Below are 12,734 nucleotides of genomic sequence, written 5' to 3'. Positions count from 1 at the left end.
ACAAACATTACAGGGGTGTTAACCCTTCCCTATGCTATCCAAAAAGCTTAAAAATATTTTTTTTGGCTGGAGCTACACTTAAAAAATGTACATGTTCCGACTTACAAACAGATTTAACCTAAGAACAAACCTACAGTCCCTATCTTGTTTGTAACCCGGGGACCCCCTGTATTCTGTTTGCTTTGTTAGCAGCAGCTTGGCATTGCATGCCATTGCTGAGTCTATCATCTACTAGGACCCCCAGGTCCTTTTCCATCCTAGATTCCCCCAAAGGTTCTCCCCCCAGTGTATAGATTGCATTCATATTTTTGCCACCCAAATGCATTATTTTACATTTTTCTACATTAAACCTCATTTGCCATGTAGTTGCCCATCCCATTAATTTGTTCGGGTCTTTTTGCAAGGTTTACACATCTTGCGGAGAAGTTATTGCCCTGCTTAGCTTAGTATCGTCTGCAAATACAGAGACTGAACTGTTTACTCCATCCTCCAGGTCGTTTATGAACAAATTAAATAGGATTGGTCCCAGCACAGAACCCTGGGGGACCCCACTACCCACCCCTGACCATTCCGAGTACTCCCCATTTATCACCACCCTCTGAACTCGCCCTTGTAGCCAGTTTTCAATCCATGTACTCTATGGTCCATGTCAACGGACTTTATTTTGTACAGTAAACGTTTTTATGGGGAACTGTGTCAAATGCTTTTGCAAAATCCAGATACACCACATCTACGGGCCTTCCCTTATCTAGTTGGCAACTCACCTCCTCATAGAAGGTTAGTAGATTGGTTTGGCAAGAACGATTCTTCATGAATTGATGCTGATTACTGCTAATGATACCATTCTCATTACTAAAATCTTGTATATAGTCCATTATCATCCCCTCCAAGAGTTTACATACTATTGATGTTAGGCTAACTGATTTGTAATTCCCAGGGATGTATTTTGGGCCCTTTTTAAATATTGGTGCTGCATTGGCTTTTCTCCAATCAGCTGGCACCATTCCAGTCAGTAGACTGTAAAAATTAGGAACAATGGTCTGGCAATTACTTGACTGAGTTCCTTAAGTACCCTTGGGTGCAAGCCATCTGGTCCCAGTGATTTATTAATGCTAAGTTTCTCAAGTCTAATTTTAATTCTGTCCTCTGTTAACCATGGAGGTGCTTCCTGTGATGTGTCCTGAGGATAAACACTGCAGTTTTGGTTACTGAAGCCCCTCCAATTCCCTCGTGAAGACTGAGAAGATTAAATTCAATGCCATCGCCATCTCCCCATCCTTTGTAACCAGATGTCTTTCCTCATTTTTTATGGGGCCAATATGGTCTGTCCTCCCTTTTTTACCGTTTACATACTTAAAGAATTTCTTGGGATTTTTTTTGCTCTCCTTCGCAATGTGTCTTTCATGTTCTATCTTAGCCATACTTATTGCACCCTTACATTTCTTGTTGCATTCTTTATAAAGTCTGAATGCTGATGATGATCCCTCAACCTTGTATTTTTTGAAGGCCTTCTCCTTTGCTTTTATATGCATTTTTACATTGGAGTTAAGCCATCCAGGACTTTTCTTTGCTCTTTTATATTTATTACCCAATGGGATGCATTGGCTAATGCCCTTAAAGCAAACCCATCTCTCCTCCGTGTTCTTTGTTCCTAAGATTTTATCCCAATTTATGCCTTCTAGCAAGGTTCGTAGTTTAGGGAAGTTGGCTCTTTTGAAATTCAGTGTCTTTGTATTCCCCTTATGTTTCCTATTTGTGTGATTTATACTGAAGCCAAATGACCTGTGATCGCTGTTACCTAAATTGCCCCGTATTTCCACATCCGTGATCAGGTCTGTATTGTTGGTAATCAGTAGATCCAGTAATGCTTTATTTCTAGTTGGTGCGTCCACCATCTGACCCATAAAATTGTCCTGCAAGACATTTAGGAACTGGCGAGCCTTAGATAATTGCGCGGTTCTCCCCACCCAGTCTATGTCTGGATAATTAAAATCCCCCATTATGATAACACTTCCCATCCTTGCGGCTGATCCAAATTGTGATAGGAAATCTGTCTCCCCTTCCTCCCTCAGGTTAGGGGGCCTATAGCATACTCCCGGTATTATTTTCCCCTTAGCTTCATCCCTTTGGAGCTCTACCCATAAGGATTCCACCTGCTCCCTAGCTCCCTTAGTGATGTCATCTCTCACATTCACTTGTACATTATTCTTGATATGTAGGCATACCCCTCCCCCTTTTTTACCCTCTCTATCCTTGTGATAAAGGGTATAACCTTGAATGTTTGCCAGCCAATCATGGGAGCTGTTGAATCAGGTCTCTGAAATTCCCACAAAATCCAAATCCTCCTCCTACAACAGTATCTCTAGTTCACCCATCTTGTCCGCCAGGCTCCTGGCATTGGTGAACATGCCATGTAGTTTAGACCGATCGCATATTATCCTCTTATTGGGTGTTCCGAGATTGCAACTAGGACTTGCTAATATACTTACCTTGGGTTTATGTGCTTTGGTCAACCTATCACTAATGCCCCCAATACTACCCTCTGGAATATGTTCCGTGCTGACTATTTCTACCTCTGGACCCCCCCCATCACCTAGTTTAAAAACCCCTCTAATTTTTTGGCCATCTTCATTCCCAGCTGATATGCACCCTCCTCATTTAGGTGCAGTCCGTCCCTTTTATAGTACCGGTTATCGATTGAGAAGTCGGCCCAGTCCTCCAGGAACCCAAACCCCTCCTTACTACACCAGCTCTTCAGCCACTTGTTTACTTCCCTAATCTCCCTCTGCCTTTCTGGTGTGGCTCGATGTACCAGTAGTATTCCTGAGAATACTACCTTGGAGGTCCTTTTCCTCAATTTAGCTCCTAAGTCCCTAAATTCGTTCTTTAGGACACTCCATCTGCCTCTGACTTTGTCATTGGTGCCAACTTGCACCATGACAGCTGGGTCTTCTCCAGCTCCTCCCAGTAATCTGTCCACAAGATCCGTGATGTGCCGAACCCGAGCGCCTGGTAGACAACATACTGTTCGGCGCTTCAGGTCTTTGTTACAGATTGCCCTCTCTGTCCTTCTAAGAATTGAGTCCCCTACCACCAGAATCTGTCTTTCCTTTCCCTTCGCTTCCCCCCCACTCTCACTGGAGAGTGGGGAACTCAGTTCTTTCCCTGGCAGCTAGGAGAGTCCCTCAGCTCCAGCAGTGCTGGTCCCTGACTGGTTTCATCAATGTCACTCAATGGAGCGTACTTATTGGGATGCTCCAGCCCTGGATCGGCCTCCCCGGAACTTCCCCCTCTACCCTTCCTGTCACCCATCTACTCTTTGCTAGCTAGTGCCTGCACCTCTTTGTCTCCACCCGCCTCTGTGCTGGCCCCTGCCGACACCTGCTGTGTACATTCCTGGCTCTCCTTTAGTATGATGGGACTTCTCAGTGCTGACAGTTGCTTCCCCAGATTCAGAACCTGGGCTTCCAGAGAAACAATGCGCTTACATTTTGCACAGCAGTATTCACCCTCAATCGGATGATCAAGGAACGCATACATGCCACAAAATGTACAAAGAATCACCTCTCCACACTCGCCGGGCATCGTACCTATTACATTTAATGAGGATTGGGGATTATACCCTGTCCAAATTACCTAACAACTAGCTTCCTGACACTAATACTCAAGACAATACACAGGTACTCAACAAGACAATGCACAGACCTACGTGCACTCGCAGAACACTCGCAGAACTATGTGCACTCGCAGACCTACGTGCACTTGCAGACCTACGTCTCCTCGCAGAACTATGTGCACTTGCAATACACAAGTATACCATACACAAGTACTAACGATCCACACACTACTCAGACAACACTCACACTACACAGGTACTATGACCCCTGTTATAACCTCCTGTTTTCAATTCTGGTTTTAACTCACCACTTAGACCAGTTCCACTTGGACAGAGTTCCAGCAGACTCAAAAATGAGCAGGCTCACAATGAGTTCTACACAAGGTTATATAGGCCTCAAGCACCTGTGAGCAAATAACCACTCCCCTTAGTTAGTAGGCTTAAGAAAGCAAAGAAGAAAAAAAAAGCTGTTTAAAAAGTGTCAGAAAAATGTGTTAAAAATCTACACGGAAAAGCCCCAAAAAGAACCTAAAAATGCAACCCAGCAATTACCAGCAGTCAAAAAGCAAGACTTGTTCACTCTCCACTCATGGTCCTCACTGTTTAGCTTCCAACCAGCAGTCTGGCAATTTCACATGTGCTTTACACAAGGTTATATAGGCCTCAAGCACCCGTGAGCAATTAACCACTCCCCTTAATTAGTAGGCTGAAGAAAGCAAAGAAAAAAAAAAAAAAAGCTGTTTAAAAAGTGTCAGAAAAAGGTGTTAAAAAGCTACAAGGAAAAGCCCCAAAAAGAACCTAAAAATGCAACCCAGCAATCACCAGCAGTCAAAAAGCAAGACTTGTTCACTCCCCACTCAAGGTCCCCACTGTTTAGCTTCCAACCAGCAGTCTGGCCTAGTTAATTCAGATCTGCAGGCCAAAGTTGTCTATTCAGATTCAAAATTTTGAGCATTTGGCCATACCACTGAACATTGGATCATGAACATATTTGTGAAATCCTCTCTCTGCCTATGTTTAATGTTATACAGTACTATAATAGTTTAATCAACATTCTTATTGTTGAAATCACCTGTATTTCATGCGGTGCCATGAGGAGTGCAAAGCTGGAGAGATGGGTACAGGTGCAGTTGGTGTGTGTGCTGTTAGATTGTCCTGTCTCACATCCTTCTTTCGACCAGTTATTCTTTTCAGGGTCCCAAAATACACAGATGAAGTCATTTAAGGGCTTTATTGGCTGCAATGGAAAGATGTATATATTTCAGTAACTCTGCAATGCCACTCATCTATACCTCCCAAATGCGTCTTTTTTGGAATTGTGAGCCTGGGCAAAGTTATGCTAGCCTCCTCCCTTCTACCACATATAAAAAAAGAGTCAGATAGAGCAACCGGTTGCAATGGTCATATAGGAATGATCTGTATGTCTTCAGCCCCTTGTCTACTTTAAATTAGGATTTTTTGATGGAAGTGGTAAATAGTTATAAAGGCTTAGGTTTTGAAGTACAAAGCTACTATGGAGAGGACCTGATTTAAGCAGGTATTGGATAGAAATCAACCAATCTGATTCATATACTAAGCCCTGGTTCACATTGCTGTGACTTATCGTGGGACTTGTGACACAATAAGTCACATGACAAGTCAAAATCCATTTTTCTTGTTCATACATCATGGGACACTGAGCTCTTTTCATTATATCATGGGTTATATAGCCACCTTCAGGTGTTGTACACTGGCAACCCTAATTGTAAAGAATGTTACTCCCCTATATAACCCCTACCATATGGAGAGTACCTCAGTTTTTTCACCAGTGTCTAAGGTGTTTGGTCATGATGCAAGATGTGCTTAGAAGAAAGTTCTGTTTGATGGTCCCTGCAGGGTTCTAGGAGCTACACAACCAGATCCATACCTCGGGCCAATTTATAAAGATAAACCTCCTTCTTTTAAACGTTATATTTCCCTAGCCCCGAGTACCTTGGCCTCTAGGCAGTGGCGATAGCCTTCCCAGTCCAGTACAAGAGGAAAGGTCCAAGGCCAAGCCCATGGGCAAAAGAAGCCTTGGGGTCAAAGATCTGCTAAGTAGAATCCCAAAGCCTCCTTGTGAAGGGGCACTCCCGCTCGGCCGAGTGGGGGGAAGGCTTCGGTGTTTTGTGGGTGTTCGGCAGAAAGAGATTCAAGACAAATAGGTAACCTCCACTGTATCTCTCAGGTACAAGCTAGAATTTTGGGAATTTCCACCATCCTGTCTTCTTTGGTCAAGTGTTCCCAAGCACCCAGAAAAAAGGAGACCCTTGTTTCTGGCTTTCGCCTGTTGTCCCAAGGGGAGATGATAGAGGTGGCTCCAGAGGAGCAAGGCATGGGGTTTTATTCAAAACTCTTTAAAGTCCCGAAGCCAAACGGAAATGTCAGACCCATTCTGGATCTAAAGGACTTAAATCAGTTCTTAAACATTCACTCGTTCCGCATGGAGTCTATCCGCTCAGTGGTCTCCACCCTTCAGGGGGGAGAATTCCTGGCATCAATAGACATCAAAGATGCATATCTACATTTGCCAATTTTTCCCGCTCACCAGAAGTTCTTAAGGTTTGCGGTAGAACACTAACAATTTGTGGCCCTCCCTTTCGGTCTAGCTACGGCACCACGAGTATTTGCAAAGGTTCTAGCTCCGCTCCTGCAAAACTATGGGATCGGGGCATAGCAGTAACAGCTTATCTAGATGATCTACTGATAGAACAGTCCATGGCACGCTTGAAACACAATGTGCTCAGCACAGTAAGATACTTGGAGTATCTAGGCTGGGTCCTCAACCAGGAAAAATCACTGTTACAGCCTCTAAGAATGCTGGAATATTTGGGCATGGTCATAGACACAGTTCAAAGCAGGGTATGCTTGCCCAAAACAAAAGCCAAAGCCATAAAGGATTTGGTCAGACTAGTCAAGGCCAGGAAAAATCCTTCCATTCGTCTCTGTATTAGATTATTGGGGAAGATGGTAGCCTCATTCGGGGCTGTTCCTTACGCCCAGTTCCACTCAAGGCCTTTGCAGAACAGAATTCTGTCTGCCTGGAACAAAAGAGTTCAAGCCTTGGATCTTCCAATGCACCTGTTACTATCAGTGTGCCAGAGCCTCAATTGGTGGTTACTAGACAAGAATCTACAGAAGGGAAAGTCCTTTGGTCCAAATTTTTGGAAAGTCGTAACTACAGATGCCAGCCTCTCAGGTTGGGGAGCAGTTCTGGAAGAAGCTTTAATCCAAGGCAAATGGTCCAGAACCGAAGGGTCTTTACACATCAACATTCTGGAACTTCGGGTAATCCATCTGGCCCTGAAAACCTGGACAGACAGGCTACAAGGCTGTCCTGTCCGAGTTCAGTCCGACAATGCCACAGCAGTGGCCTATATCAATCACTAAGGGGGCACCAGGAGTCTGAGTGCCCAGAGGGAGGTGAATCATGCTCATACTTGGGTAGAGAAACATGTTCCTTGTCTATCGGCAGTCTTTATTCCAGGGGTGGAAAATGGGAAAGCGGACTTTTTAAGACGCCAGCAGCTGGACCCAGGAGAATGGTCGTTACACCTCGACATATTTCAGGCAATATGCCAGAGATGGGGTACCCCAGATGTAGACCTACTAGCCTCCAGGTTCAACGACAAACTGGACAGCTTTGTATCAAGAACAAAGGACCCGCTAGCACAAGGTTCAGATGCCTTGATAGTTCAGTGAGATCAGTTTTCTGTGATCTATGCGTTCCCTCTAGTTCCGCTTCTTCCTCTGTTGCTTCGATGGATCAAGTCAGAAGGGAAGCCAGTGATCCTAGTAGCTCCAGCCTGGCCCAGGAGGTCCTGGTATGCAGAGATCATGAGGATGGCAGTCGGAAGGCCATGGGTGCTCCCACTACGACCAGACCTGCTCTCGCAAGGGCCAATATTCTATCCTTCCTTACAAAATCTGAATTTGATGGTTTGGCTGTTGAGACCCACGTCCTAAAAAAAAATGGGCTCTCGGGTCCAGTCCTAACCACTCTGGTTAATGCCAGGAAGCCGGCCTCCAGGCTCATCTATTATAGAATCTGGAAGGCATATGTCTCCCGGTGTGAGTCCAAAGGATGGCATCCTAGAAAGTATGCTATTGATAGAATTCTTGCTTTTCTTCAATTAGGAGTAGAGATGAAGCTGGCCTTGAGCACTATCAAGGGTCAGATGTCGACCTTGTCGGTATTTTTCCAGAAATCGCTTGCCTCTCATTCCCTGGTCCAGGCCTTTTTTTTCAGGGGGCACTGCATTTAAATTCACCAGTCAGGCCGCCCATGTGTCCATGGGATTTGAATTTGGTTCTGTCTGTTTTGCAAAAACAGCCTTTTGAACCATTATGTCATGCTTCTTTTTGTCTTTTGACCAAGAATTTTTTTTTTGTTGCCATATCCTCTGCCAGGAGGGTATCAGAGTTAGAGGCTTTCTTATGTAAAGACCCACAATTATTCACAAGGACAGGGTGGTGTTGCGTCCTCACGTGGCTTTCTTACCTAAGGTGATATCTGGGTTCCACCTGAACCAAGATGTGGTCCTACCGCAGTCAGCGGAGGAAATGTTATTGCACTCTCTGGATGTTTTTAGAGCAGTCGAAATGTATCTGGATGTGACTGCTCAGATGTGGAAGACTGACTCTCTGTTTGTACTGCCAGACGGTCCCAGAAAGGGCAAGGCAGCATCGAAGTCCACTATAGCTAGGTGGATTCGACAAGTTATTGTTCAGGCCTATGGTTTGGAAAAGAAGATTCCTCCTTTTCCTGTTAAGGCTCACTCGACTAGAGCAGTAAGTGCTTCATGGGCAGTGGATCACCAGGTATCCATGGCTCAGATCTGCAAGGCTGCAACTTGGTCTTCGGTCCATACATTCACTAGATTTTATCTGGTGGATGTAAGAGGGTATGAGGATACCGCTTTCGGATGCAGTGTACTGCAGGCAGCAGTGTAGGTCCTCACGCCCAATGGCGGTCTTTTTTTCTGATCTGTGTCTCCCTCCCCTGAATTTGGGCATTGCTCTGGGACGTCCCATGATGTAATGAATAGAGCTCTGTGTCCCGTGATGTATGAACAAGAAAATAGGATTTTTAAAAACAGTTTACCTGTGAAATCCTTTTCTTGAGATTACATCATGGGACACAGAGCTCCCCGCCCCTCTTCGGGGTTTATGAATATATATGCATCGGGATACTTATTGCTTTGCTACAAAACTGAGGTACACTTCATATGGGAGGGGTTATATAGGGGAGGAACTCTCCTTACAATTAGGGCTGCCAGTGTCCAACGCCTGAAGGTGGCTATCTAACCCATGATGTAATGAATAGAGCTCTGTGTCCCGTGATGTAATCTCAAGAAAAGCATTTTACAGGTAAGCTGTTTTTAAAAAATCCTATTATTTCACTGGGTGCTGTCTTAATCAATGCAACTCAAGTCACATCAGAAAAAAAGGTTCCTACACTACTTTTCTGCGACTTTGGTGCAACTTGAGTGCCATAGACTGCAATGTTAAATCACAAAAATCACAAGGAAATCGCAAGCAAGGAAGTTGCACAATTTTGGGGCCACAGCAGTGTGAACTGAGCCTAACTGATTAATCATTATGGGGTAATATAAAATAAAAATGTTTCCTTTCAAAAACATGATTAACAAGTAGTAACATAATCTCTCTGTAAACATAAACCTAAACTTCAGATAAACAGATATATTCACAGATGAAATACATATATATGAGCTGTTTTACCTGCCAAAGGACTTGTAATTAATATGCACCCCATACTCATTCACTTGGGGGAGGGGGCTGGGATATGGGGGCCCCCTTGTTAAAGGAGGCTTCCAGATTGCAGTAAGTCCCCTGCCCACAGACCTTCACAACCACAGGCCAGGGTTGTGGGGAGAAGGCCCTTGTCCCCTTGCACAGAGCGGCCCTTTACCTCCTTTCTGGGGCTTCTTCTGCCTTCCAAGTGCCCCATAGCAAACTTTTTGCAATGGGGGCACATATGCAGGCACTCATGCATCTATTGACTAGCACAGCATGGCTCGGCCCCCTCACAGGATTTGATTGACAGTAGCAGGATAGCAGGAGGAGCCAATGGCACCTGTTGCTGCATCTGAATCCTGTGGCTCAGCGTTAGATCAAAATTGGGCTCAGGTAAATATAAAGTGTACTGGGGGGGGGGGGGGGGGGGGCTGAACATGAGAGTTTTTTCCTTAATGCAGAGAATACATGAAGGTAAAAAAAAAACCTTAAAGTGATTGTAAAGTCTCTTTTTTTTTTTTAAATAACAAACATGTTATACTTACCTGCTCTGTGCAGTTGGTTTTGCACAGAACAGTATCAGATCTCCTCTTCTCGGGTCCCTCTTTGCTGCTCCTGGCACCTCCCTCCTATTGAGTACCCCCTCACCCAACAAAATAGGAAGAAAAGTGGTGGTACCACCAGCATAGTCATTGCAATGACTAAGCACAGGTGTGTGAAATGCATCTGCTGAAGCCACAGGAGTAGAGTGTGGTTATCATGTTCCTGATTTTTATGCAACTTCAATAAACTATAATTTTTCTATGGTGGTGGTGCCACCCATAGGCGTGCGCACGGGGTGTGCCGGGTGTGCCTGGGCACACCCTAATCACCCCGTGCTGTGTCCAGAGATTTGCCCCAAAATGCTGCATCCAAGAAAGTGTGGCCCACGCTGCCTGTGAAACAGTTTCACAGGCAGCAGATCGTGAGAATTGCCAGAGCTGTTCAGTGTATGAAAATGTCAGATAATGACACTGCATGCAGGGAGAGACACCAGCTGTCAAAATGTCGGGGTGATGTCGGGGGTGGGCGGGACAGAACGGCCATCAAACACCAGCCAATGGGATGGGGTCTGGGCGGGCCGCTACATTTATGTGGCCCCGCCCCCTCTCTGAAGCAGCTCAAACATTGGCTGGTGTTTATAGCGCTTGGTCCCGCCCACTCCCGACATCGCGGCTGAGTTGTAAGTCATCACAACTCAGCCGCGATGTCGGGGGTGGGCGGGATCAAGCGCCAACACCAGCCAATGATTGGGCTGCTTCAGAGAGGGGGCGGAGCCAGAGAAATGTAGCGGCCCGCCCAGACCCATCCTATTGGCTGGTGTTTGGTAACTGTTCAGTCCCGCCCACCACCAGCATCACCGCTGACTTTTAACAGCTGGTGTCTCTCCCTGCATGCAGTGTCATTATCTGACATTTTCATACACTGAACAGCTCTGGCAATTCTCACTATCTCCTGAATGTGAAACTCCCCCTCTCTCCTATCTGTGCCACCCAATGCTGCCTATCAGTGCCAGTGCTGCTTATCAGTGCCAACCAATGCTGCCTATCAGTGCCAGTGCTGCTTATTAGTGCCAACCAATGTTGCCTATCAATGCCAAACAGTACTGCCTATCTGTGCCAGTGCTGCTTATCAGTGCCAACCAATTCTGCCTATCAGTGCCAACCAGTGCTGCCTATCAGTGCCAACCAGTGCTGCCTATCAGTGCAAACCAATGCTGTCAATCAATGCCAACCAATGCTGCCTATCAGTGCTGCCAATCAGTGCCCATCAGTGCTGCATATCAGTGCCCATCAGTGCTGCCTATCAGTGCCAATCAGTGCTGACAATTAGTGCCCATCAGTGCTGCCAATCAGTGCCAACGAATGCTGCCAATCAGTGCCAACGAATGCTGCCAATCAGTGCCAACCAATGCTGCCTATCAGTGCCAACCAGTACTGCCTATCCGTGCCAGTGCTGCTTATCAGTGCCAACCAATTCTGCCTATCAGTGCCAACCATTGCAAACCAGTGCTGCCTATCAGTGCAAACCAGTGCTGCCTATCAGTGCCAACCAATGCTGCCTATCAGTGCCAGTGCTGCTTATCAGTGCCAGCCAATGCTGCCTATCAGTGCCAACCAGTACTGCCTATCTGTGCCAGTGCTGCTTATCAGTGCCAACCAATGCTGCCTATCAGTGCCAACCAGTGCTGCCTATCAGTGCAAACCAGTGCTGCCTATCAGTGCCAACCAATGCTGCCTATCAGTGCCAACCAATGCTGTAAATCAGTGCCAACCAATGCTGTAAATCAGTGCCAACCAATGCTGCCTATCAGTGCTGCATATCAGTGCCCATCTGTGCTGCCTATCAGTGCCCATCAGTGCTGCATATCAGTGCTGCCTATCAGTGCTGACAATTAGTGCCCATCAGTGCTGCCTATCAGTGCCACCCACCAGTGCCCATCAGTGCTGCCAGTCAGTGCAGCCTATCAGTGCCCATCAGTGCTTCCAATCAGTGCTGCCTATCAGTGCCAATCAGTGGCCATCAGTGCTGCCAATTAGTGCTGCGAATCAGAGCCTATCAGTGCCCATAAGTGCTACCAATAACAGCCTATCAGTGATGCATATCAGTGCCCATCAGTGCCACCTATCAGTGCCAATCAGTGCCAAACAGTGCTGCCTATCAGTGCCACCTATCAGTGCACATCAGTGCTACCAATTAGTGCCCATCAACGCTGCCAATCAGTACAGCCTATTAGTGCCCATCAGTGCTGCCTATCAGTGCCCATCAGTGCTGCCTTAGCAGGGATGGTGGAAACCCCTCTACAGATAATTGCAATACAAATTACCTTCGAGTGCAACATCTTTTTAGTTGGGAGGTTCACACCATTATAGCATTTTGGATTTTTTATTTTTTAGAGTGTTACACTTAATTGTATATGTTTTAGTTACAGTTATAATGTGAATTATTGCACTTGAAGTTAATTTTCCACCACTCCTGCTAAGTCCATGTCTTTATGGACATTGCTTTGTGCACTGGTGCGCAGTCATGTTGGAACAGGAAGGGGCCGTCCCCAAACTGTTCCCTCAAAGTTGAGAGCATGAAATTTTCCAAAATGTCTTGGTATGCTGACGCCTTAAGAGTTCCCTTTACTGGAACTAAGGGGCCAAGCCCAACCCCTGAAAAACAACCCCCCACCATAATCCCCCCTCCACCAAATGATTTGGACCAGTGCACAAAGCAAGGTCCATAAAGACATGGATGAGCGAGTTTGGGGTGGAGGAACTTGACTGACCTGCAAAGAGTCCTGACCTCAACCCCATAG

The 12,734-nt window shown here is 45.9% G+C and overlaps 1 protein-coding gene across 1 annotated transcript in view; it reads right to left on the bottom strand.

Annotated features, from left to right (window-relative positions):
* LOC141133219 (adhesion G protein-coupled receptor E3-like) overlaps positions 1–12,734 on the bottom strand; it is a 197,319-nt gene that overhangs the window by 39,604 nt on the left and 144,981 nt on the right. Inside the window, exon 10 of the mRNA XM_073622458.1 lies at positions 4,689–4,853. Coding sequence (XP_073478559.1) covers positions 4,689–4,853 — 165 coding nt within the window. The remainder of the gene's footprint in view (positions 1–4,688; positions 4,854–12,734) is intronic.

Source organism: Aquarana catesbeiana, linkage group LG03, assembly GCF_042186555.1.
Source record: "Aquarana catesbeiana isolate 2022-GZ linkage group LG03, ASM4218655v1, whole genome shotgun sequence".
In the NCBI taxonomy this organism is placed as follows: Eukaryota; Metazoa; Chordata; class Amphibia; order Anura; family Ranidae; genus Aquarana; species Aquarana catesbeiana.
This window is presented reverse-complemented; position numbering and strand designations above follow the sequence as displayed.